This window comes from Trifolium pratense, linkage group LG4, assembly GCF_020283565.1.
Source record: "Trifolium pratense cultivar HEN17-A07 linkage group LG4, ARS_RC_1.1, whole genome shotgun sequence".
In the NCBI taxonomy this organism is placed as follows: Eukaryota; Viridiplantae; Streptophyta; class Magnoliopsida; order Fabales; family Fabaceae; genus Trifolium; species Trifolium pratense.
The window spans coordinates 359,748-386,765 of record NC_060062.1 but is presented as its reverse complement, the minus strand read 5'-3'; the positions used below and the strand labels follow the sequence as shown (position 1 = coordinate 386,765).

At 33.1% G+C, this 27,018-nt stretch overlaps 5 protein-coding genes and 1 pseudogene across 5 annotated transcripts; 2 read left to right on the top strand and 4 right to left on the bottom strand.

The window, feature by feature from the left end:
• Window positions 1-416: 416 nt before the first annotated feature.
• On the bottom strand, window positions 417-1,816 carry LOC123920557 (cullin-1-like). The gene is made up of 4 exons (XM_045972835.1): window positions 1,688-1,816; window positions 1,419-1,604; window positions 1,283-1,330; window positions 417-1,171 (listed from the first exon to the last, which is right to left on the bottom strand). Exons 1-4 carry the CDS (start codon window positions 1,739-1,741, stop codon window positions 722-724), a joined length of 738 nt encoding a protein of 245 aa, XP_045828791.1. The 5' UTR covers window positions 1,742-1,816; the 3' UTR covers window positions 417-721.
• A 5,084-nt stretch (window positions 1,817-6,900) lies between these two features.
• Window positions 6,901-8,667, bottom strand: LOC123920556. Its single transcript, XM_045972834.1, has one exon. It carries the CDS (start codon window positions 8,532-8,534, stop codon window positions 7,038-7,040), a length of 1,497 nt encoding a protein of 498 aa, XP_045828790.1. The 5' UTR covers window positions 8,535-8,667; the 3' UTR covers window positions 6,901-7,037.
• A 1,015-nt stretch (window positions 8,668-9,682) lies between these two features.
• LOC123920553 (syntaxin-61-like) lies at window positions 9,683-14,181 on the top strand. The gene is made up of 7 exons (XM_045972832.1): window positions 9,683-9,867; window positions 10,308-10,418; window positions 11,019-11,132; window positions 11,303-11,499; window positions 13,394-13,484; window positions 13,635-13,700; window positions 13,782-14,181. Exons 1-7 carry the CDS (start codon window positions 9,814-9,816, stop codon window positions 13,890-13,892), a joined length of 744 nt encoding a protein of 247 aa, XP_045828788.1. The 5' UTR covers window positions 9,683-9,813; the 3' UTR covers window positions 13,893-14,181.
• A 48-nt stretch (window positions 14,182-14,229) lies between these two features.
• On the bottom strand, window positions 14,230-15,441 carry LOC123920552 (F-box protein CPR1-like). Its single transcript, XM_045972831.1, has one exon. The coding sequence runs from the start codon at window positions 15,319-15,321 to the stop codon at window positions 14,308-14,310; it is 1,014 nt and encodes a 337-aa protein (XP_045828787.1). The 5' UTR covers window positions 15,322-15,441; the 3' UTR covers window positions 14,230-14,307.
• Window positions 15,442-17,398: 1,957 nt separating this feature from the next.
• Window positions 17,399-18,383, top strand: LOC123920554 (protein translation factor SUI1 homolog). The gene is made up of 2 exons (XM_045972833.1): window positions 17,399-17,541; window positions 17,878-18,383. The coding sequence occupies exon 2, from the start codon at window positions 17,912-17,914 to the stop codon at window positions 18,242-18,244; it is 333 nt and encodes a 110-aa protein (XP_045828789.1). The 5' UTR covers window positions 17,399-17,541; window positions 17,878-17,911; the 3' UTR covers window positions 18,245-18,383.
• Window positions 18,384-18,663: 280 nt separating this feature from the next.
• On the bottom strand, window positions 18,664-26,232 carry LOC123920551 (annotated as a pseudogene).
• Between the last annotated feature and the right edge of the window lie 786 nt (window positions 26,233-27,018).

Sequence of the window (27,018 nt, the reverse complement as noted above, 5' to 3'; positions counted from 1 at the left end):
AGCCCACATCCGCGGTAGCTTCAACAATCGCATCGCACTTCAATGGCGGTGTCAGCTTGGGCCTTGGGATACTGAAGATGGTATTAAGAGGCCGTCTTTGCTTTTATTATTTCGGAGTCGCTATAGTATATTGTAATACTAGAGACGAACTTATTTAGTTTCAGTTGCTTTATTTTCTAGAATTTTAAAGATGATTTTTTTTTTACGGTGTAATTTTAAAGATGATGTTTTGATTTTAAGTTTTTTGATTCTAATATGAATATTTGAAGTTTTATTTGAACCATGAAATAGATTTTTAAATAAGTGATTTTTTTTTTGACTTAGGTGTGTGACATCTTAAGTGGCGCATATATATTAAATATTTTTTATTTAAAATATTAGTTGGGGTTTTAGATGTTACAATTGCAAATACTTGATGTAGGATATTTTTGTGCTTCTATTGTCAATGTCACCAAAGAGTCATTAAAGTTTTTTTTTCCTTTTTCTCGGTCCTAGGACCGATTAATACAATGAGACCAATCCTACCGTCCATTCCGCCCATTTAATTATGAATAAAATCAAGTTATAATTTTAGCGAATTCAATATTTAGCAGTAGACTAGACAGAGATAGTAGATTTAGAGAAGATAATTATGATGCTAAGGTGGACAAAGATAATTTAGTTATATATCTACGAAACAAGACTACTAATGTTCCCTTCCAATAACTTTTGAGTAATTTAGTTATATATCTGCAGCTCCAAAGATCTCGGAAATTTCCTCTGGTGTCTTGCCTTTTATAATGCCATCTATTTTACTCCAAGTCAGCTTCATCAGACTATCAACTTTCATGTAGCATGCAGATGTTAAAAGATCAAGCAGAGTTTTAGGGTCGACATCGAGAAATTGAGCAATCCAGTCCTTGAGTTCAAAATCCGTCATCAGTCCATTGTTATTATGCATAACAATCTTGCAGTATTCAAAGACCATTTCCAACATTTGGCTATTCATTTTATCAACAGCAATGATATCAACATCATCATCAACAGAAATGGTCTCAGCCAATGTTTCTGACATAAGTGTCGCGGCATAGTCACTTTCAAGCACAATCTTTCTGACAAACTTTAAGTAGAAATCCAAGGTGTTGATAACAAATGTATGTTCAACCTTCTCTCCAGCAAGTTTCCGATCAATCTGGATACCAAAAAATTAAACATTAAATATATTGAGTCAAAAAATAGTACATGTTTATAAATAAATTTAGAACTATCAAACATATGGAAAGGCCACGGAGTTAGAGAATACCATAGTAACTATAGCATGAATTATTTCTTGATTCATCTCTTCATATACCTGCGATGCCACATACCGGAGTTAGAAAAGAGGGAAAACCAAAACAAATAATTATAGAAAAACGTAATCTCATCACCAAACAACTAACCAGGTTGTAAAAGGATAAGAAGCTGGTTTCTTCAAGATTAGGAAGTCCATATTTTAGGTGCAAGTATCTGTCCAGAGGACTAAAAAAACTAGTTAGGCGCTTGGTAATAATTTTGTAAGTTGACCATCTTTCGAGCAGTACTCTCAACAAAGTTTCATCTTGCTTTTCTTGTAGAGATGGCAGAACCTATTAATAAGAAGAAATAATCAATGATCTGATGATATATATGATTAGCAAAACAAATGATGAAAGTGTTGTTAGTTACTGACTTTTGATTTGATATAGTCTTCACAAGTTTCCTTGTACAAGTTATATAGTGGCATGGTGATTTTATTTTATATAGTTTGTGAAATTTCAAAATTATTTCAAGCCGCAACTGCGGTATTGCAACAACCGCAACTGCAGTTATTACCGCATCCGCGACCGCAATTTAAAATCTTAGAGTTTGGATGGAGTAATAAATCGAAATTGACACGTACTTATATAGCCTGATGTGTTCCTCATAAGTGAAGTTAGGCTCCGATCCTTCTAGAATGTTGAAGAGCTTAACAATCCCCTCCTGCAAAGTCTTTAATCCTTCTTCAAAGGTGATTACATTCTTCCTCCTCGTTGTTGGCGTCCGTGTCTTCCTCGTTGGCGCTTTAGCTTTTCTGACGTAGAAAAGGTAGTAAAGGTTGAAAAGGAAAATGTTGAAAAGGACAAAGTTGAATTCAAAAAGCATCGTCGGAGAGAGAAAAACAAAACCCTGAGAATGAATAATGAAAGAAGCAAGAATGAGAGCATCTTAAGTAAGAATGTAACTAAAACAACTTAATCCTAAACCTAATTTGGTTAACTACTAATTCCTACTTAGATGCATCCTTAAATTACAATTAGCAAGTGGTGTTTAAGATTACCTAATTTGGTTAACTACTAATTCCTCTTTTTGTGTAACCCTTTAGGTTTATATAGTGTCACGTCTATGTTAAATCTTTTTCGGTGAGGCTTACTCTATCCATTCATAATTTGAGGATATCTACTTATTAACTAACTTGTAACAAACTTTTGAATTTGTATATGTAGATTTGCATATGACTTGTTGTTCTTATTGGTCGTACCCTCACATCATGAAAGGGTAGATTAGAAAAAAAGCCATTTTTTTTGTTAGTTGACTTTTTTTTTTTGTTATTTGACTCAAATCATGAAAGCATAGATTAGAAAAAATTCAACCAGTGCTCGATTAGAACTGAGTTACGCGTTGAAAATCGTGATTGAGAAGGTTTGGCTATACCGTGCTATGGACAATGGCAACGAATTCTCGGTAGCATTTGAGTTGGCAAGAAGAGAGAATTTGGTCTTCACTATTCCACTTCGACACCATGCGAAGGTTACCCACTTGCGAACTCTGAAGTACGTGATCTAATCCGTAAGAAGACGAACTTGCAATTGCAAGTGCTGATGCGAAAGTTGAATGAGCATTGCGGATCTCTATCGCAGGCTTGGCGCTGCTGGAATTGTCTTGGCGGTGGCTGCGGTGGTGATCCACCATAGCAATAAGGTTAGTTTTTCTGTTTTTCTCCTTTTGTTTTTCGTGTTGTCCATCCCAATGTTTTAAGGACCGGACCGTCCGGTTCGACCATTTCGGCCGTGAACCGGGCACAACACCAGTCCGGAAGAAGGGCCATAACCGCTAGTCCGTTAAACCGGGGAAAAACGCTTTGAACCGCTCTGAAATTCATTGGCTATAACTGAAGCTCTGAACCGGGGAAAAACCGGTCCAGTTCGTGTTGTTCATGTTGTTTTTTTGTGTAGGGAGGTGCAGGCTAAGTTGCTCTTTAACTTCATTGGCTGTAACTGAAGCTCAAAACCCTCTTATTGGATAAAACACATGTGGTTCCTTGTTGAAGAAGCTGCAGGTACCTTAATTCAGTAATTCATTTCTACGACTTTATGTTTGGATTGTGTTTGGATTGTATCAAATTGTCTTTTTTGATTTCTTAGGTTGTTTATTTAGGTTGCATATATTTATAATTAAGTGGGTGTAAATTAGTAAATGGGTGCACAACATTTAATAAAATTTACTTAACTAACCCTCAATTTTCCAGTGTAAAATAACTAAATGTCAAAGGTTTTTTGTCCAAAGTAAAAATGTACGCATTGGTAATTTAGACCTTCATGTTTTTAGATGAGTCTAAATTAGCAATATATATATGTTTGTGTTAAAAAAAATAAATGAAAGAAAATAAAATACAAAAGTATATAAAAGTATATATGAAGAAAAATGAGAGATCAAGAAAATAATTAAAGCCGACGGTATTAATTGTCTAAGTTTAAAGTTAAAATCGGTGGAATTTATAGTTTTTTCAAAAAATAATAAAAAATTCTCTGTGATTATTTAAAATTCATTTATTTTATAAATAATTTTAAATGTAACACATGTTAAAATTTATTAGCATTTTGTATTTTAATATACATATTCATTGTCACATGACATGATTCTAAAATTCATATTTAAGACATAATGAATTCTTCTAAAAAAGATATCGGTATTATATGCATGTAGTATGTGTTCTTGTTGATGGTTGACACATATGATCCTAATAGTCGTATTTAATACATGATAAGTAAAGAACGTCAATTGTGTATGATTTGTTCACATCTCATGTTTCTGATGCAACTCAAGCGTTATGAAGGGACAAACTTAATCAACATAGGGCTGGTAAAATCTCAAATTCAAACAACTAACAAACCAAAAAATACATGAGAAGGGAAGTGAAGGTGATGAAGACAGGTGTTATGAAATATGAGAGTTGGTAGTGAGTTTGTTTACCTATAGGTAGTGGGTTCAGGGTAATAGAAACCCACCCACACTAACTCAGCACTCACTCCACCACTTCACATTGTTTTTATTTATTTTTAATATGAGTCAATACACAACGGCTATACCGATTTATGAAACATTAACCAGTAAAAGCCTGAAACATTAACAGTTACGATATCAATACATAACGACTATACCGATTTATGAGAAAAACAACACTATTTTGAGCATAGCAAAGTCAAGATGCCATATCAACTTCGTATTGGATAACCAAAATTCCGATATGCAATACCGGTATACCTGTGAGACTCATAAATGGATTAGTACTCTAGATACCGAAAATCAATTTAATGAAGCTTTTATCATTTTGAAATGTCCATCATGATCTCTAGCTTATTAGAGCATGGCAATCTCAACAACAATAATAATAAAGTATAATAGAAGAAATAAAATGAAATAAGGAAATGAGATAAAAACTAAGATCTAGTCCATAAATTCTTCTACTATTAATAATATCCGAGTATATATACAATTCTAATGCAAGTAAATAAAGCAAAAAAAGTCTAAATACTGAGAATTTTAAGACTATATAAAAGTATGCGCATCAGCATCATTGATTAATCGATCATTGAGGGGATTTACATATATTGAAATTACAAAAATATCATTGAGCATGTATTCTACCACTAAATTTACAAACATTTGAAGTCATGTAAAATGATCGATGACTCTTACTTTACAAAATGACTAATGTGAGACTGAATCGAAAATATGGAACAACGTTAGTCCTTTAAGACAATTTTAACACTAAATTGACGACTCAAAATGACTACTAATGATCAATTTCAGATATTACTCTGATATTTAATTAATTTTAAGGAACAAATTACTTAACGTGGACTAAATTTGCAAATATAACACTCTTGAATGAGTCTGTTATATTGTGGACTTATTGCATGTAGTGTTTCCAATGGAACTTATTATAGATCATTCAGTTCAGGTTGATGTAGCAAAGATCAGAATTTGGTTTCAACACTGATGGTGTGATTGGTACTGTGATTGGAGGGATTGAAACTGAGGCAGCCATACTGATTTGGTTTTGACTCCGAGTCAAATGTTGCAGAACAATGGTGTGTTATCAGCAAGTTCATTGAATTTTTTGGTAAGTTAACTATGACGAGATTGCACGCATAGGATAAATTCTTAACAATTTTCACTGCTTCTTCACAAATGAGTGAGCCTATTTAAATATATGCCTAATAGGGGTATGATTGTAAACATGTGTCCAGAATGAGGCAACAAATGACCTTCTTACATCCTTACATGAAGAAAGTGATCCGAGGCAAGAAACCGCATATTTTTTTGTTGTGTTATGTGGACTTGGATCAAGCAACTGGACTATATTTGAAATACTTTTTGTCGTCCTACTTAACTTATATTTGATTTTGTCACTTATCTTTGATTTTGTGACAAAATCACCAAGTTTGCAATTGTTTGAGTTGCAAGTTATCTCGCACTATTTGCTTTAGTCTCAACCATGTTGATAAGTAGAGGGATGAACACAACAGACGCAGCGGCTTATTGATCACCTACCGATCTACATTTCCACATTAACTAAACAAGAAAGAAAATCGAAAGTTTACGCAGAAACCAAGCCAACTAGATTGTTCTATGCACCAACCTATCTAACCCTCACAATATCTTCTTCAGCCCAAACCTGTCTCACTTCAGGGACAACTGAAATGTTCTTCTAAGTACTAGGTGCTGCAGATTGTGACACATAATTACCAATCTGACAAAGCTCAATTAACAGACGGACCTCTCCATCTCTGATGATCACGCGAGGCCCGTCTTCCGACATTGACAACCTTTGAAGAGAAACAGTATCATTCTCTTTTCCAAAAGCATACCAGATTCAACAAGACTTATAATAGATAGCAAGTTACAAGTAGTTCCTTACTTCCTTTATGCTGCTATGTGTTGCAATATCCGATTCTGGAATAGAACCAGAGACAGTGAATGGCACACTAGTTTCACCAAGAACACCAGTTTTTGTTAAAAGGCTAAAGTCCTTTAAATTCAATAACTTCTCTTATCGTCTTTCGACACGGCCTAGAATTGCTCCTTGCAAAGAGCAATCTTTGAAAAACAAGGGCAGCTATCTTGCCTATATTAATCGGACATGAGTTTGGATAACTATATAGTTACTTAACACTTTATTTATTTCATTTCTTTTGTGTTTTACAAACTCTTTTGACTTGGTATTCCATATAGGGGGTGAAAGTATTCACTGCTAAGAGCTTTGAGAAAATTAGTCGCGGTAAACTAGTTGGGATTGGGATTATTCCTCTGCTTCAAGCCGGGTGATGATGCAGACAACAGCTTTATCTATGTATTACATGTGATACTGGTTACTGAGGCACTCACTAACAGAGTACTACTAAATAAATAGCTATGTGAGACTCAGAAATGGATTAGTACTCTAGATCCCGAAAATCAATTTAACGAAGCTTTTATCATTTCAAAATTTGTTCTGATGTGCTAGATTCCAGTTAATGTTCTTCCTAATAGATTGAAATGTCAATCATGATCTCTAGTTTATTAGGGCATGGCAATCTCAACAACAATAATAATAAAGTAGCATAGAAGAAATAAAATGAAAATAAGGAAATGAGATAAAAACTAAGATCTAGTCCATAAACTCTTCTACTATTAATAATATCCGAGTATATATACAATTCTAATGCAAGTAAATAAAGCAAAAAAAAGTCTAAATACTGAGAATTTTAAGACTATATATAAAAGTACGCGCATCAGCATCATTGATTAATCGATCTTGGCTGGAGCTTGACGAGTGCAAAGTAGAGCTTTTGATGACTTCTGAAAGACCAGAGTTGCACCTTTTCGTTTTCTTTGAAAAGGTTTTTTGCTACAAGATCATTCCATTTTTTTGTGAGATTGTAAATCTCAGTATTCTTCGCCATTTTCCACTTCTTGAAGCAAATACCATCGTGGAGTATAAGATTCGGATCCAACACAGACACTAAAAAACCATCAAGCTTCTTCCCATCTGTTTTCTTTTGACGCACATAATCCAAAGACGATTCCTCTTCTAGTCTCAAAAATTTACAATCTTTAATCATCTTCTTTATGGGAATGGAGAAGCGGCTTTTGCTTTTGTCCACGTCACTCGCAGTTAGTTCCTTCTGGATCACCAATTTCACCTCACTACCTTCCATTTCTTCAATCTTTTCTTTAAATGCCAATGGAAGCTCAGGGTACTCTTCTTCTATCTGGTCATTAACATTATCATTGTTTCCGAGGTTCTTATGTTTCTTTGACGGTTTGCTTGATCTTTCATCCTTAGCTTTTCTTTTCTTCATTTCCTTCTTGGAACCCTCATCTGATGAAGTTCCCTCGGCAGCTGCCTCATGATTCTTCATATCAACATTGCCAAAATCAACTCTCAGCGATCGATGATCACCTGTTCTTATCTTGATAATCCCTTTCCCAACACTTTCATCGCGTCTACAAGCAGCAACCTCATGATTATGTTTCTTCTCAGAACCCTCACCGGACAAACATTTCTCGGGAGCCGCCTCATGAGTCTTTGTACCAACATTGCCAAAATCAACTCTCAGCGATCGATCATTTGGTCTTATCTTGATAATCCCCTTCCCAACACTCTCATCGCGTCTACAAGCAGCAACCTCATGATAGTGTTTCTTCTCAGAACCCTCACCGGACAAACATTTCTCGGCAGCAGCCTCATGAGTCTTTGTACCAACATTGTCAAAATCAACTCCCATTGATCGATCATTTGTTCTTATCTTGATAACCCTTTTCCCAACACTCTCATCGGGTCTACAAGAAGCAATCTCATGATTGTGTTTCTTCTCAAAACCCTCACCGGACAAACATTTCTCAGAAGCCGCTTCATGGGTCTTTGTACCAACATTTCCAAAATCAACTCTTGCCATTAAATCACTTTTTCTTATCTTGAGAATCATTTTCCCAACACGCTGATCGGGTTTACAAGCAGCAACCTCATGATTCTTTGATTCAAGCATAGAAAACTTAAGACTACCACAATCATTTACCTTTGATCGCTTGATTTCGGCTGTTTTCGACCCAGAATCATTGTTGCAATAAACACCCACAGATTTAAGGTTGTTGGAACGAAGAACACAAGAAACATCATCTTTAAATTGTTTAGCCAAAGACTCAGAACGCAAATTTAGTAATTTTTCAACCATCAAATAATCATCACCACTAAAATCATTTAATATTTTAGAAATAAAAACACTTTCCTCCATTTTCCAAGTTGAAAGCAGAGAGTAATGGAGATGATTTGTAGAAGCTCCGGTGATTTTTCTTTTTCTTTCTTTTTCTTTTGCCGTCAAGTGTTAAATTAGGGTTTGTTTATTTTCTTGGATTTTATACCTTTGTACTATAACGTGCGGGGCAAGTTTTATTCTTTTTTATTTTTTATTTTTATTTTTGACGCACAAGGGTTTTTGTTTATGGTAACAATTTGATTTGAAATCTAATTAATATTGGCGCTTTTTTTTTTTTTTGCCTATTAATATTTAATATTATTTTAATTTTTATAAATGTTTTTTAAAATTTTAAAAACATTTTTATTTTATTTTTTGGTTTTATTTTAAAATGCCACAAAAGCAATATTTGGTAAAAAAAAAGTCAAACGAATATAGTAAATGCAAAAAGAGGTAAACTTGAGGTCAAAATCGAGTAGTTGAAATTTGAGGCTAAAATTGAATAATTGTAAAATTTAGGGGGTTAAAATCGCACAATTGAAATTTATAGGCTCAAATTGCACAGTTGTGAATCTTGAGGGGTCAAAACTGGATTTAAGCCTATTATTTTTTTTAATAAAGGTTACTTTTTTAGTTTTCAGGTTAACAGTGTCTCAATAATCTAGAGAATTCATTTAAAAATATTTTATTTACACAGAAAAACATAAAAAAAAAATATTTGTCTCGTGAGTATAGTTCAGTTGACGGAGTCATTGCACGTAATATACAGAGTTCGGGTTCGAACTTCAGTACTCCCACTTATTCATGTTAAAATGTTAAATTCTCATCACTAAACTACTGACAAAAAGTAATATTTTATTTGTTTTTCTTTATAGAGATCGTTCATACTCTAGTTTTTTCTTTAGAAACAAGTTAATATGTGTCATAAAGCACATTTTAAGTTACTTCATATAGAAAATTATTCTCAAAATTCGTACATTTAACTTTTACAAAGTTAAATATTGTTTTTTCCAATACAAAATTTCCATTTTAACCTTCAATTTTCTCTCTCTCCATTACTATAGTTTTGATGAATTTTAAAATATAAGAATATAATTTATAATAATAAAAAATCCTTTTCTTTAATCAAACAAATAAGGGAACATAAAATCATTAAAAAAATAAAAAATGAAAGATAAATATTTTATCTTTCTTTCAGCTAACTTTCTCTGATCCCAAACAACAAAAAACTCCTCTCACTTTCTACTCAATTTCTATCATTAGACTCAATTTCTTCCCCAATTTCACTTCTTTACAAATTTCCAATTCCAACGATAAAATGCCCTCAGCTCAAGATCCATTTTACGTTGTCAAAGAAGATATTCAAGATTCTGTAAGTTTTTCTTTTTCACCTTCATTTCCCAATGAATTTTTACATCATTTATGAGATAATTACGTGATCCAATCTAATTGCGTATTGAAAAAATCACTAATTGAGATAATTTCTTTGATAATTGATCTAATTATGCTATTTTTGTTGATACAAAGTTTTGATTTTGAATAAAACCTAGTTCCTAATTTTGTTGTTAATGCAAAGTTTAGGTTTTGAAGAAAACCCAATTGCGATCTGTAACTATGAACCTTAATGTAAAGTTTCCTTTTTTGTATTAACCATCTGGTTGTTAGGGAAGGGACCCTAGTAATCCAGAGTTCATACTAGGGGGAGTTCATTAACCACTCGAGTCCAATTACTTGGTTAATGCAAAGTTTTGATGACGAAAATTCGGTGTGATTGATATTTATTTATTATTAATTTTTTTTTTGTGTGGCAAGATTGATAGGTTGCAATCTAATTTTCACCAATGGGAAAACACCTCTGATAGTGGGGAGTATTTGAACCTTTCAAAGGAAGTTCTTGCTGCTTGTGGAAGTATTGAGTGGCAGGTTTGTCTCTATTGCATTTTTAGTAGTTGCTTACACAATTTGGCAAATGAATTTTTATTAAATTAGTTATCATGATTTGCATGAACTAAGATGTGTGAATTATTAAAAACACACTTAAGGTATGTTAGGTTTGAAGTTTAATCTAGATCAGTTGGAGGAAGTAAGTAATCTTCCCATGTTAAGAAGTTCTTTTGCTGAATAGTTTAATTCGTGAACATTGTATGCAAAATATCTGTAAATATCGTTAGTTGAAACATTGATATAATAGTTTATTGATAAACAGCTTATCGATAAAAATATATCAGGGACTAAATTGACGGATTTTATATACTTTAGGGAATACTTATTGTACTTATATAGTTTGGAGACTAAATTCAAGAGAGAGTGATTGTTTAAGGATTAAACTGAAGGTTTAAGATAGAAAATATTCTCCAACTCCACAAGCATACCCTTAGTCTATTGAGAATATATATCATCTCTTTATCACACATGTTAAGCATTGGCAATATTTGTGAAAGATCCTTATTCTTACATATGGTATGTTTTGCTGCGATACAACCTGTTCAAACTGCTGAAATATGTAAATTTTTTGATAGAAAGGTGGATGAATTGGACAAAGCAATTTCTGTAGCGTCTAGAGATCCTTCTTGGTATGGCATTGATGAAGTGGAGATTGAAAACCGGAGGAGGTGGACCAACAATGCTCGGACCCAGGTATCCATAGCCTATGCTAGACTTCAACAAGACTGAACAATACACTGCCAAAATTTTCTAAACCTAATCTAAAGTTGTTCATTTAGCATATATAATTCACACATATTAGATTTCCATTTCCTTGCCTTTTACTTATCTGCATGGCACACATGAATGTTGTTAATTAATAGGTGCGCACCGTTAAGAAAACAGTGGAAGCTGGTAAGGGATCAAATACAGCAACTCATGCTAGTATAAATGGGATGCACAGGGAATTAATGAGGCTTCCAGATTCTCATCAAAGTACGTCCAAGTCTAACCAATATTCCGCTGGGGATAATGATGATTTCATAGAATCAGAATCAGATAGGCAAATGCTTCTTATAAAGTACTTTTTCTTCCCTTCATCTCTCTTGCATGTGGCTTTGAATTATTTGCCTTTTTCCCACCTTAAATTGAATTTGTGAACTTGTTCATGATATCAAACTGCAATTGTGGTCACTTTTCTGCATGGGATGGAAAATATTCTCTTGGTTATTAGTTTGACCTCTTAAGCAGAATTCATTATATTTTGCTTTCTAACCAGATGTGGGATCCTTTTTACTTGCATTCAATTGTGAAAATATGCACATATGTTTTTTGTGCTACTCCACTAGGAAATTCTGTTAATTAATATTATTCTTCCTTGTCATCCTTGCTAATTTTTTAAATGTTGTTTAAATCTACTATTACTGTTAGATAAACAATATAACTGAAATGGTGGATTCCGTTTTTAATTCCTATAGAAGAAAAAGATAATTAGGAAAAAATAGTCTAAACCATGGAGAATAACTTTTACATACATATAGGCACGGAATACAGTGCTCAAGCCCTTCTGGGTGATCGTGTGTCTCTGGTTTTTGTTTTAAAAGTTAAATTTGGAAACAAAACATGTTAGGCTAATTTACGTTTTCTGATTGTTGTTTTTATTTTAACACCGAAAGCGTTCTCCCTGTATCCATCGTGTATTATCTTTTGACGCTTCATGCGTTTTCTCTTATGAACGACCACCCCTGCTGTTTTGCTTCCACCGCCTCTGTTCCAGTTATGGCACGTCGCAGCCATGATGTGCGCAACGCTGTTCCTTTACGACACCGTTCCTGTGAGATGTTATTCCTATGTGTGGCATCGTTAATGCGAGCGACGCCTTTCCTGTGTGACGCCATTCATGTGAGCAACGCTGTAACCTTCCCTGTGTGTGTCGTCGTAAGTCGTCCTTCGATAGAGTTTCTCAGTCCACCGTACCGGTTACCTCCTGGACTCAACGTTGTTACCCTGTTTTTTGTGTTTATTTTTTCTTACTTGGCATTGTTATCCCCTGACTCCTTTGGTTGAGATATAGCATTTGGGGGCTGCATCTCGTGTTTTAAGCTAGGGAGGCTAGTTTCTCAGTTAAGGTGACCATTATGGAACTAACTACTGAGTTGGAAGTAGAAAGGGTAGTTTCTCAATTAAGTATTCTCAGTGTTAGTGCGTGTCCCATGCTCCTGAAACTTTTGAAACGCTACTCGATCTTGAAATTCTAAATCACAACTTGTCCATTATGCTCCACAATACCGGTTACAAAATTTAGTAACTTAACTGAGAAACTAATGAGTTTAGTTATCTGAAACTTTTGAAACGCTATTCAATCTTGAAATTCTAAATCTTGCTTTTTGATTATTATGTTCTTCCTTCTATCAAATTTTTCCAATTATCTCTGTATGATTTAGTTATTTGATGATCTAATATGAGTTTAGCTCTTTAGATACTGTTGAATGGATAGTGATCACCTGCGGTTGATTTTCAACAGTGTGATCCTAGTTGCTTTTTGATTATATAGAAGAAGTACTTTCAGAAGTGGACTTTCGATTGATGATAGTAAATTGTGCTTAATTGTTTTACTTTGTTTGTGGGGTTGGGTTTGTTTAGGAAGATTATATATCCTTTGTATACATCCTTTGTTTTATCTTCTTTCTACTTTGTTTGATTCCTATTTCATAATTTGTCAATTTCTTTTTTATATTGGGTAAATTAATAGTGAAGTGAAGAAGTAAATAGAGTGGCTTAACTCAAAAATAGAAACTGAAACTCAACTCCAAATTGAAATTGAAATTCAAACCTGAAACTAGTTTTGGATTTTGATAATTTCAACATATAAAACAGAAAACTACCCCGAACTCGGGGAACCTTAAGAAATGCATATCCTTTCTGGAAGCCACTAGTTATCCTTTTTTTAACGTTATGTTTACTGTTGCTGATAGAAAGCAGGATGAGGAGTTAGATGAGCTTAGTTTAAGTGTACAAAGAATCGGAGGTGTTGGACTTACGATACATGAAGAGCTCCTCGGCCAGGTAGCTTTGAGATATTTATGTCCTATGATGCAGACATTTATGTAGTTATGTGTTTTCCTCAAAGTGTCTTCAATAGAAGTTGTGCTCTCATCATTTCTGATTTTGTTGCTGACTGAATTTTCTTAAATTGTTAAAATCGTGATGCTTCAGGAAAAAATTCTAGATGAACTTGGCAATGAGATGGATAGTACATCCAATCGTTTAGATTTTGTCCAAGTGAGTTTCTACTTTTAGTTTTTGCTATCTGACAATATTGATATGTGTAGCTCAAGCGCGTCTCTTTGTTTATGGTTTCAGAAAAGAGTGGCGATGGTGATGAAGAAGACTAGTGCAAAGGGTCAGATCATGATGATATGTGGTTTGCTGGCCCTGTTCATTTTCCTTTTTATCTTGGTATTCTTCACCTAGTCATTTCTTAATGCCTTGTTTGTACATGCAAAAGGGATACACCTTGTTTGTTCATACAAGTTTGAAAAGATAAAAGATTAATGGAACATGCTATACGTCTATTGGTCAAATGGGGCAGTGGAGAATTTTGAGTGTGATGAAAAGGATAGCAATGTACTTGAAAGTATCAAAAGATTAAGTTGGATCCCAAATATGTAATGTAATGCTTGATGGATATACCATAATACAGTAGCTTATAATATCAGGCAAATCATCTTGTCACTCTTCATAACTATTAAAATTCATGTTATACCGTATTGTATTGAACACATTCTGATTAATAAAATAAAATAATAAAATGCTACAATATTCAGGTTCAGAAACTACAATGAAGAAAATGCAATGTTAAAAAAAGGAAAACAAATAGCCTTGGCAGTTAGAAAGTGCATGCCAAATTCTTGATAATAATTGTGACATTTGCAATTGGATAGCCACTTAGAAATTCCATTCTTTTTCCTTTAAGACCAAGCTCCTTAATCATCTTGGTAGTTAAGTCAAACCAAACTATTTCATCATCTATATTTTGAATGAATATTTCCCCTTTCATACCCACTCCGATAGGAAAACCAACGCAAGGTTGCTCAACAATGAAGAGTTTGATCCAGGATTCCTTCACACCGATTTCACCCAAAATTGATATATGAAAAAGTGTCGCCTTTTTAGTTGAAGAGACCAAGGCAATGGAGCCATTTAAGGCTGTTAATTGTGTCCAATCTAGTGTAACGTGTGACGGTATAGATGTGACGGAGACCGTCTCTTTGTTTAAGTCAAATGACACCAAATTTCCTACAAAAGGTTCTCTTCCTTTATAATATTCACACACCCGATGACACATTCCATTCATATACACTTGGAGATGGCCATTTAAAGAAGACACTATATCAGTATTACAATTGGGCATATTGAAATCAAGTTTCTTCCACAAATTACTTCTTAGACTATAAATCTCCCAACAGTGGAGAAAAAATGAATCTTTATCGAATAAGATATCATTGTTGAGACGATGAAAGATCGTTGGCAATTTTACCTGACGAATCACCTTATAGTCATCTGCAACATTGTCATAACCAAATCCATAAAGAGTAACACTAACACCAAACTTGGGAGGAATAACCTTGAATTTCTCCGTAGTTGGATTCCATAAAACAATTCTTCGACCACCATAGTTATTGTAACTGAGACAAAGTATACCATTAGCACTGCCAAAACAACAAATATTAAACCTAGAGTTTCCCTCTGAAAATGGATTTGGCCAATTTAATTTGACTTTGTTTTCGAACCTATCACCGGATAGAGAATACAACTCATAACAACGTATATTCATGAGGAGAGATGTATCACCGTCATAAGAAGGAGTGTTGGATAAGAAATTGTTGCGATACTTAGTCATGAAACTAGAGTCTTCAAATAAGAGGGACCATGATTTGTGTACACATCGAAATCGCTTTAAAGATTTAATAGGTAATTTTGATAGAATGGAGAAGGCAACATCATCATGAATATAGTTGGAAGCCATTGAAAAAAGAGAAGAATACTAACTGATTGATAGCACCGTTTTGCCAAACGGGGATTTATAGGGTTAAATGTGCACTCACACATACGATGATTTTATTTGTCATAAATATCTCAACAATTTTTTTTTTTTTTTTTTTTCTATTTAGCATTTATCTCTTCCAACAAAATATTCGCCAAAACCTTTCCAAAAAAAAAATAAAAAATTCGGCAAAAGAAATCTTAACAAACTAATGAGATAAAATAAAGCTAATTTAATTTTTTTTTCTTTTTTGATAATTAGTACCTTCCAAAACTAAATTAATAATAATTTATTTCAATAAATTTATTATTTTTCAAATTTCCAATATCTTTTATGTTGGATCACAAATATGATTTGAATCAGTATGCTATCATCGTATAAATAAATATGCTTTCTCTCCCGACCCATGATTCTTTTATACCCCCAATATTCCAATTTTGTCCTTGCAGAAAACTTTGGTTCGGAGAAATCGAATTTTTTCTAGTGCAAATTTAGAGTAAATTTCGGTTTTTAGAAACCAAAATTTATTTTCAAGGCAAAAAAAAACTTCGGTTTCTACAAACCGAAGTTTTTTAAAGGGTAAAATTGAAAATTCAGGGGTATAAAAGAAACACTGGGGGTCGGGAGAGAAAACATCATAAATAAATATAGTAAAGTAAAATACTAAGGAATGATGGACCCAAAACTTTGCATATAAGTCGTGGGAGTCCTGTCTAATAGGAATGATGGACCCAAAACTTTGCATATAAGTCGTAAATTTAATAATATTATTAACTACCATTTGTACTTGATTAACTATATGAAGAAGTCAATTTTGCCTAAGTTTAGGGTACCGTAGAAGCGGTTGGAGTACTTATTAAACACCAATCTGTTGTGATCCTTCCACAAAGTATTAAGAGAGACGTAAAAAAAAGTCACCCAACTTCGAAGTATATTTCCAATATCTTCATTATCAAAATTTCGACATGAGACCCAGACTAAAGAATTGTCTAATTCTAAATATTAAAAAAAATAGCCTAGGCAATTAGAAAGAGCATGTCAAATTCTTGATAATAATTGTGATACTTGCAACTGTAAAGTCCAAAGTTTGAAACTCCATTCTTATTCTTTTTCCTTTTAAGACCAAGCTGATTAATCATCTTGGTAGTTGAATCAAACCAAACTATTTCTTGATCTATTTTTTCAATGAATATTTCCCCTTTCATACCCACTCCTATAGGAAAACCAATGTAAGATTGTGCAACAATGAAGAGTTTGATCCAAAATTGATATATGAAAAGTTGTTGTATTTTTAGGTAAGGAAACCAAGGCAATGGAGCCATTTAACACCGTTAATGTGTCCAATATAGTGTAACGCATGAAGGCATACATGTGATAAAGACCATCTCTTGTTCAAGTTAAATGATACCAAACTTCATACAAAATATTCTCTTCCTTTATAATATTCACACACACGATGACACATTTCATTCGTAAAATCATCATTTCAGAAAAAATGATATACAAATAAATAAATAAAAATACTAATTAGGAAAAGAAAATTCTTGCAAAGGATAAGACCATAAAAAGAATGGAATCTTCAAATCAATTTTGAGTCTTAGATTCTCTTAGCCCTCATTCTCTTCCACCATTGCCTCACAAATTATCTTGTGTTTTTGGTCCATGGTGCCATACCACCAGTTGTCAATCCCATCAAGAATAGGATACTCCATTCATCTAAAACCACCTTATATATATATATATATATATATTCTGCACACGTCAACTCCTCAATTAAGTATCATCCATTGCAATTGATGATGAACAAATTCTTAGAATAAAAACTTTTAATTTTATACATGTAAATTATTTCAACTTTTTTTTAAAATTGCATGTATTTTTTTTATCCGTGAATAAAGTAACAACTATTACTGAAACTCATACATCCAATTGCGAAGTTCTGGATAAAAATATTCGGTCAAACAATATCAACATTGACCATTAACTTCGTGCCTATATATACTACCTCCACACTCCAAATCTCCTCAACTCTCATCTCTTTGTTTTCTAGCCTTCCTATCTCCCTCTGCAGACTAGGTTTGTCTTTCTATCTTTTCCTTGTTTATCTTTTTTTTTTCATTTCATATATATGAATAAAAAATCATTATTATTTTAACAACTATATGTCTATATGTATTTGATCACAATCTCATCAATATTTTTATTTTTAATCAATTTATCTTCTAAAGTGCACATCTTGTACATGTTCATGAACATACTCCATGAAGTATTAGGAGAAGCACATAGCCACATAATTAAGAAATCTCACTTGTTAGATGAAGATCAGAAGATTTGTATTCCAACTTTACTAAATCAATTTTAAAATATAACTACGATCTCGCGAAAGTTAATTGGAATCCAATTTTATTGCAGTTGCTTAAGAGTTAATCACAAAGGAAGTGTACATATGGTTGATATTCAGATCCCAAGCACGTTCGATCCATTTGCAGAGGCTAAAGAATCGGATGCACCGGGTACAAAAGAGTACGTGCATATTCGCATACAACAAAGGAATGGAAAGAAGAGCTTAACGACGGTGCAAGGGCTGAAAAAGGAGTTTAGCTATGAGAAGATCTTAAAAGATCTCAAGAAAGAGTTTTGTTGCAATGGAAATGTTGTGAATTGTAAGGATCTTGGCAAGATTATTCAACTTCAAGGCGATCAGCGCAAGAATGTTTCTCACTTTCTTGTTCATGCTAATCTTGTCAGAAAGGACAGCATCAAGATTCATGGTTTTTAATCAAGATTAATACATGTTTCTGTTTTCTATATGCATGCTTGTATTAATATTAATCAAAGTTGATAAAGTTTGATTTAAGATGAGAGTGTTTATTTACTAAATAAGACACAGAATGGAATATTATTATTATTATTATTATTATTATTTTGATAGATTGCATTGGAATATTTGGTGATTATGGTTATGCTTATGCATATATAATAAGACCTGTTAAGAATGAACGTGGAAGCGTCGCGTAAGAATAAAATATCTTACTTTAATTGTATATGAAATTCATAAAAAATCTTCATAGTTAATTCTACCATCTTGAGATATACTAAAACATTGAGTTTAAATTATGCAACGAGAATACTAACTTGTAGAACAAGTCAATAAAAAATTATTTTCGATTTGATGTAATTAAAAAACGGTGCAGCCTGCAATCCAAGCCAACAGATGAAAGATTAGACAGCTCATATTTTGAATCCGATTCACATGGTTAGAATATGAGTCATCCAACCTTCATCGAACGGCTCTGATCTGTTCACTTCACGGATTGCATCATTTTGTACTAAATAGTCTATCACATAACAATAACGGTTAGATCATATTCCACTACAGCATAGTGATATAGCCGCTATTTCACAACACGAGAAGGTATAATGCAATTTTTAAGTCAAAATTTGAGAATGTGACAGGTTCATCTCTTTCTAACCTATGTCTATGCATCGTAGCAGTGATGAATTCTATGTATTCAGTTGTTCCATTTCCCTCTACACCAGCCTAAAATTCAGTAAGCTTTGAGCCGAGTCTTTGCAATCCGGCCCTCAATTCCTCATATTTGTAAACATTGCCTTCAAATCGTGAATCTCTTCTGAACAAAGATTCTCAGCAGTTACCTGAAAGAAACAGTAAGCAAATATTTTTGTCTCTCAATGTGTAATTATTGACTGAAACAGACATTAGGCCTATTTGTATTAGCTTATTTGAGCTTACCTACCGCCATAAACACTTGTGATACTTTTGAGGAGACCTTACAAAAACAACTTTTGAGCTTATTGCCATAAGCTATAATATTGGCTAGTCAGTTATGCACTGTCTATTGGCTTGTCAGTTGTCATAAGCATTTCCACCTTCTTTAAGCCATGGATGCTCTACTAACTCATATAAGAGTCAATTAGTACATAAACCACAAAACATTAACCGAGAAAATTCTTAAGGATTTCGATGCCGCAATGATGCTATCAATCAACAGTAATACTAACTATACTAACATTTCCCGTTGAAAAAAGTCAACAAAATAGTTGAGGAGGCAAAAACAGAATAAAAGTAGTCACCTACCTAGAACCTGAGAAGCAGTGATGCGTTTCTTTGGATCTTGTGTAAGCATCTTACGAATAAGGTCCTTAGCACTGTTTGATATGATTGGCCATGGATGACTTTCAAAGTCAATATGACCTTGCAATATGACATCGAATATTTCCTTTTCCGTCTCTAGAAAACGTATTTTATGGAAATATTAGTTCAAGCCTAGTAGAAGGTAATTTTTACATTCCATAATGAAAATACTAATGAACCACTTGATTTTACCTGCCCAAAATGGAGGCACACCACAAAGTAAGATATACAAAATAACTCCTGCACTCCATATATCTATTTCCTTCCCATATTTCTGTCGTAGAACTTCTGGTGCGACGTAATATGCACTGCCAACTATATCAGTATATACCTTTCCTGGAAATAAATAATCAGAAAAGTTTTAGTGTCAATTCTAAAAGAAGACAATTCAGTTCTTTAATATGAAAGTTTTAGTAAACGTGTCATGTCTTTTGACAAAGATAGGAAAATGCATACAGAGAAATACGCGATGTATGATAACGAAGTTCGACCATTGCGCCTACTCAGAAATTATGAGCCATACTCAACAGTTTCCAATAATTTCAAGATTATGCTACATTTCACATCACATAACTTTCAAGTTATAAGAAAGAAAAACCATAAAAAGGATAAAAATGTTACCTTCTTTGATGAAAACCGACAAGCCGAAATCAGTGGCTATGATAGTAGCCTTATCATCCTCACTAGACAACAAGAGATTTTCAGGCTTCAAATCTCTATGCATCACACCCTTAATATGACAAATATGAACAATATTAACAATTTGTCTGCAAATTGAAGCTGCATCTCTTTCACTATATTTCCCTTTAGCAATAATCCTATCAAAAAGTTGACCACCAACACAAAGTTCCATAACAACATGAACTGAATTTTTATCCTCATAAGCACCTTTAAATTCAACAATATTTGGTTTTCCACTCATATGTTGCATGATTTGAATCTCTTTCTTTATTTCTTCTTTTTCGGCTTTACTAACAAATTTTCTCTTTGAAATTGACTTGCAAGCATATTTCAAACCAGTTGAATTCTCAGTGCATAGATAAGTCACACCACATTTTCCTCTCCCTAATTCTTCCCCAAGTGTGTAAATTTTTCTTACATCTTCAAATTGTTTACCTAGGATTGTGTCTGTATCTGGTCTTTTAACATCAAACTGTTCACCTAGGATTGTGTTTGCATCTGATCTTTTAACATCAAACTGTTTACCTAGGATTGTGTTTGTGTTTGGCCTTTTAACATCAAATTCTTTACCTAGGATTGTGTTTGTGTTTGGTCTTTTTACATCAAATTCTTTACCTAGGATTGTGTTTGTATCTGGTTTTTTAACAATAGGTTTTGGCCTTGGAGCATGTTTGTTAGGTAATTGGTAAGGTTGTTGAAAAGAGGATTTTGATTGATTCACATAGGGTTCATGATTCTTGTGATTATGATTGTGATTGTGATTATGCATACCAGAAACACCAACATGTCTATGTTGTGGTTCTGATTCCTTTTTACTGAGACAAGCACCCATGATTATAGCACAAAACCAAAAATTTAAAAGATGAGATTTTTATCAGATACAAGATCAAAGCTTCGAAGTGATTAAGTGAAAATGGAAAAAACCCATATCAGGATTCATCAAAACTATGCAGATTTATAACTAAAAATCAAAGCTTTGGAACAAAAATCCTCGTAGAGTGTGAAGGTTGTTTTTGTTTTTCTGGTGTGAAGAAACCAAAGTTTGAAAGTTGATATAGAAGGGTTTTGAGGAAAGGATCAAAATTTGTGATTAATTTATATGCAGGATATATGTTTTTAAAATGTTTGAGCGACCAAAATAATGTTGTGGAAGGATATAACAAGAGAATCAACAGAAGCTTCATTTTCATTTCTCAGGTGGACACACAAACCAAGGTGATCAAATAGCAAGAATGTTTCTCACTTCCTTGTTCCTGCTAATCTGTCAGAAAGGACAACATCAAGATTCCTGGTTTTTTATCAAGATCATTTTTTTTTTCCGGTGTAACCCTAGTATCCTCTGTGCGCAACTGCAGAAACTTATCCCTCGAGCCTTGTGGGACCCAAATAGTTGCCAAACTCTCCTTAAGAGTTTTAACGATGCTTCGTGCTCAAGTTAGGGGTTGAACCCAGGACCTTGGTTTAGAAAGAATGTGGAAGCGTCGTGTAATCATAAAAAATCTTACTTTATTTATGTGAAAATCACCTTTCTTTGTTTCCAAAACAAATTACAAGATCACTCAAAACTTAGACTTCAAAGAAGCCAAAAAGAGAAATAAGAGAGTAGATTAACCACTCAAGCATAATAGCATTTTAATTTTTCACTACCACAAATCTATAAAAGAATCTTTACATGCCTATCATATCATGTATAAAAATAAAGAAGTTTAAGCTTTTTCACTTGCTGGTATTGGCTGCAGGATACTCAAACTAGTGACAAAATTGTATGATTTATTTAGAATAGTGTGACTTGTTGTTGGACTCCACTCCTCATCATTGCACAAAATTCTTCATAGTTAATTCTACCATCCTGAGAAATCACAACATTGAGTTTTAATTATGGAACTAGAAATATTAACTTGTATAACAAGTCAGTAAAAATTTCTGTAATTAAAAAATGGTGCAGCCAGCAATCCGAGCCAACAGATGAAAGATTAGACAGCTGATATTTCGAATTCATGTTTTGCGAGGTTAGAATATGAGTCATTTGATCTTCATCTGACGACTCTGATATGTTCACCTTACTGATTGTACCGTTTTTTTAATTAAAGCAAATCCAAGGTAAAATACAAATAGGCTTACATTATCGGTATCAACTTCGGATATAATTTCCCTGATTGTGTCTTCGTCACCCATGTCGTATTCCTTCATGGCTGTTTCCAGTTCATCTCTTGTAATAAAACTGTGATGGAATCAAATAAAAACAAAGGTATATGTTAAGCGGTGATTCTCTAATCAATGTTCATTAAAGGGTATATGCGAAAGATTGAAAAAATTGAACGTGAAGGTAGAAGCACTTACCCGCTATTGTCTTTATCAAAATATTGGAAGGCCATGTAAAGATGTTCATCTCTTTCTAACCTATGTCTATGCATTGTTGCAGTGATGAATTCTATGTAGTCAATTGATCCATTTCCATCTACATCAGCCTAAATGTAAGCAAAGGAATATAGCTTTAGAATAATTAACAAAACAAAAAAAAATTTGAACAAAACAGATGTTGTAAATCAGTAATGGCTTACGGCTTCCATAAGCTGCCGCACTTCGGCTTCAGTAAGCGTTGAGCCGAGTCTTTGCAATCCGGCCCTCAATTCCTCATATGTGATTGTACCACTTTTGTCCGTGTCCATGTTTGTAAACATTGCCTTCAAACCTTGAATCTCTTCTGAAGAAAGATTTTCAGCAATGACCTGAAATATTTATCAAAATCCACTCAATTCATCTCAAATGTACACATATGCGGCACCATAAAGGTAAACAAATTCAAAAAACTAAAAGTCATGATGAGAACATTAGGCAAATAGTTTTGTCTCTCAATGTGTAATTATCGACTGAAAATACATTAGGCCTATTTGTATGAGCTTATCTACTGAAATAAACAATTGTGATACTACTATTTAGGAGAACTTATGAAAACGGCTTGTGACATGTCCATAGGCAGTTTTCGATACTATCATCTTTTGTTACAGAAATAGTTTTCTTATGCTATAAAATAAGCAAAGAAGTAACAATATGCCATTTAATAAATAAGCATAAAAGAGCACTCTGGTCCCTTCATATATATGGTGGCTGTACTAACCTTGAGGGCGAGTTTTTTTAGTTTATTCATTGCTCTGAATTGCTTCATTCTGGAAAGTACTGCACTGTCTATTGGCTTGTCAGAAGCATTTCCACCTTCCTTAAGCCACGGATGCTCTAATAATCCAAAAATTACATCGGAGTCAATTAGTAGATGAGGCTGTAATTACAAAATATTAACCAAGAAAATTCCTAAGGATACCGCAATGTTGCTATCAGTTAACAGTTATACTAACTAGTAACTATACTAACTTTTGCCATTGAAAAAAGAAGTCAACAAAATAGTTGATGAGGCGAAAACAGAATAAAAGTTACCTACCTAGAACCTGAGAAGCAGTAATACGTTTCTTTGGATCTTGTGTAAGCATCTTAGTAATGAGGTCCTTAGCACTGTTTGATATGCTTGGCCATGGACGACTTTCAAAGTCAATATGACCTACCAATATGGCATCAAATATTCCCTTTTCCGTCTCTAGAACACATATTTTAGGGAAAAATTAGTTCAAGCCTAGTACAAGGTGATTAACTATTCCATAATGAAAATACTAATGAACAAGTTGATTTTACCTGCCCAAAATGGAGGCACACCGCAAAGTAAGATATACAATATAACTCCTGCACTCCATATATCTATTTCCTTCCCATATTTACGACGTAGAACTTCTGGTGCAACGTAATAAGCACTTCCAACTACATCTCGGAGTACCTTTCCTGCGAATAGATAATCAGAAAGAAAAAAAAGTTAGTATATATTTTAAAAGGAAGACAATCATTCTCTTTAAAATGATAAATCCTCTGATCAAAAGACAAGAATATGCATAACATAATATGCATGTCATTGCCATGTGTGTCATGGATTCTGATGAAACTAAAATAAGCAGTAATCTTCTTTCTAAAATTTGACATTGTAATGATATTGACATTAGTAAACCACTTTAAAGTTCAAAAATTTTAGGAAACCAAATAATAAAACTATTGTAACATATTCAACAGATGAAATTATATATTCTGCCATTATGATTCATTTGATCAATTATGTCATCTCAGTACTCCTGATCAAACTTCATTGCGAGCTTCATACCATTTCTGACAGTGCAAATGAAAGGATACAGATGACATCATTGCAAAGACTTGCATTCTATTATTTTAATTTGGGAGGAATTCTACGAGATATGAGAGTTTTAGATAAGTCGTTTCATAAATAATAATATTTAGTACTAATATATAATAAGTTCGCGCAGCAACAATGAAGTTTTGTAACAATATGCATTGCAACAGTTCAATGCCTACAATTGCAGTAGCCACAACACAACTGCAATTTGAAAGCATGGTCCAAATTACATTTGTCCTAGAAGAACTCTATAGATACCGAGATTAACCGTGCATTTGCAGTTTTTTTATTGCAAACCAAGCATGCATGTTAGTCTCCATATCCCTATATTTCCAACATAACATTATAACCAAATACATAATGGAACAGTAGTACATTACTTTCCATGTTCTTACTTAAGAGAGAAAAAAATATATCATATATCATGCTACAAACTAGTCCAGATACATGTTTTATTCAATGAACCTATAAAGTTGCTTTTTACTTATATTCAGTATAATTCCCAAATATTACTATAATAACTTTCAAGACTCAAGAAAGAAAGACCAATGAATGAATAAAAAATTATACCTTCTTCGATGAAAACCGACAAGCCGAAATCAGTGGCCTTGATAGTAGCATTATCATCCTTACTAGACAACAAGAAATTTTCGGGCTTCAAATCTCTATGCATGACGCCCATAAAATGACAAATATGAACAACATTAACAATTTGTCTACAAATTGAAGCTGCAGCTCTTTCACTATATTTCCCTTTAGCAATAATCCTATCAAAAAGTTCACCACCAGCACAAAGTTCCATAACAACATTAACTGAATTTTTACCCTCATAAGCACCTTTAAACTCAACAATATTTGATTGTCCACTCATATGTTGCATGATTTGAATCTCTCTCTTTATATCTTCCTTATCAGCTTTACTAACAAGTTTCGTCTTTGAAATTGATTTGCATGCATATTTCAAACCTGTTGAATTCTCAGTACATAGATAAGTCACACCAAATTGTCCTCTCCCTAATTCTTTACCAATTGTGTAACTTTTTCTCACATCCTCAAATTTTCTACCTAGGATTGTGTTTATAACTGGTCTTTGAACATTTGGTGTTGGACTTCTTGGGGCATGTTTGTTAGGTTGTTGATAAGGGGATTTTGATCGATTGTGATTATGATTGTGATTATGATTATGCCTAGCAGAAACAGCAATATGTCTTTGTTGTGGTTCAGATTCTCTTTTACTGATACAACCACCCATGATTATACCACAAAATCAAAAAGGAAAAAGATGAAATTTTTATAAGATACACGATCAAAGCTTCAAAGTGATTAAGTGAATATATGAAAAAGGAAAATACCCAGATCAGAAATCAACAAAAAAAAAAATGCAGATTTATAGCTAAAAATCAAAACTTTAGATAAAAACATTGAAGAAAAACATGCGTAGAGTATGAATGAATAAGGTTGTTTTTGTTTTTTGGGTTTGAGGAACCAAAGTTTGGAACGTGACAATATAGAAAGGGTTTGTGAGGAAAGGATCAAAATTTGTGATTAATTATTTAAGGTGGCGAAGAGAAAAAGTCTGAATTATGAAATTAACAAAAAAGGAAGGAAATAAGCAACCTGGAACTGAGTCAAACGTGAGATTTGGATTCATATGCAGCAGAATATATGTTTTTTAAATGTTTGAGGTTGTTTATGTTTATGACAAAAATAATGTTGTGGAAAAAGACATTACTATCCTTTCAAGAGAATCAACTTATAAGCTAAGAAAAAACTACTACTACATCATATTTTTGTTTTTTTTTACCACTAGTTCATTAGACCGTCTAATTTAATTTTTTGTCTGTTCTAACATTAATTAGTTTCACACCATTGGGGTCAATTACATTATTAAAATAATTTATTTTTGAATAAAAGTAATAACTTTTAAATATTTTTTAAGAAACTGAAAAACCAAATTAAACTGCCCTTCTAAAATTATTATTCACTGCGGTCACTGTTAAAAAAAAAGTTATGTTTATTAGAAAACTAATATATATATATATATATATATATATATATATATATATATATATATATATATATATATAAATTTCTTTCGCGTACGTGTGCTCGTCTATCCTTTGATAGAAAGAAACAATTTCTCTGTTCGAAATCAAGCTACAGATCGGCCATCTTTGATGGCGGTAGAACTGGTAGCAAGAGGTGCCCAAGTACCGTTAACAAACTCATGAATTTAACTTTTAAGAGAACCCGCACATGCCTTATATTAATATTAAGGACAAGCGAATACATAAAAATTTCTAAATCAAACTTTTGTTTTTGTCAAGTAATCTATTGGCTAGAAAAATCAAACATTTTTTTATCTGTAAGCAAGTAACATTTTTGTTATCTTAAAAAAAAAAGACTCCTCTCCTCTTCAAATCACGTGACGTATTTATTTCATATAAAATGAGGAGTACGTGATGAATGATGATGGCATTAATGATTG

Coding starts and splice junctions, on each gene's coding strand:
- LOC123920557 (XM_045972835.1), bottom strand. CDS start 1,741: ATGCCACTATATAACTTGTACAAGGAAACTTGTGAAGACTATATCAAA. Junction 1,605..1,687: donor AAGACTATATCAAATCAAAA/GTCAGTAACTAA, acceptor TCTTATTAATAG/GTTCTGCCATCTCTACAAGA. Junction 1,172..1,282: donor TTCATGCTATAGTTACTATG/GTATTCTCTAAC, acceptor TTTGGTATCCAG/ATTGATCGGAAACTTGCTGG.
- LOC123920556 (XM_045972834.1), bottom strand. CDS start 8,534: ATGGAGGAAAGTGTTTTTATTTCTAAAATATTAAATGATTTTAGTGGT.
- LOC123920553 (XM_045972832.1), top strand. CDS start 9,814: ATGCCCTCAGCTCAAGATCCATTTTACGTTGTCAAAGAAGATATTCAA. Junction 10,419..11,018: donor GTGGAAGTATTGAGTGGCAG/GTTTGTCTCTAT, acceptor TTTGATAGAAAG/GTGGATGAATTGGACAAAGC. Junction 11,500..13,393: donor AGGCAAATGCTTCTTATAAA/GTACTTTTTCTT, acceptor TGTTGCTGATAG/AAAGCAGGATGAGGAGTTAG.
- LOC123920552 (XM_045972831.1), bottom strand. CDS start 15,321: ATGACTAAGTATCGCAACAATTTCTTATCCAACACTCCTTCTTATGAC.
- LOC123920554 (XM_045972833.1), top strand. CDS start 17,912: ATGGTTGATATTCAGATCCCAAGCACGTTCGATCCATTTGCAGAGGCT.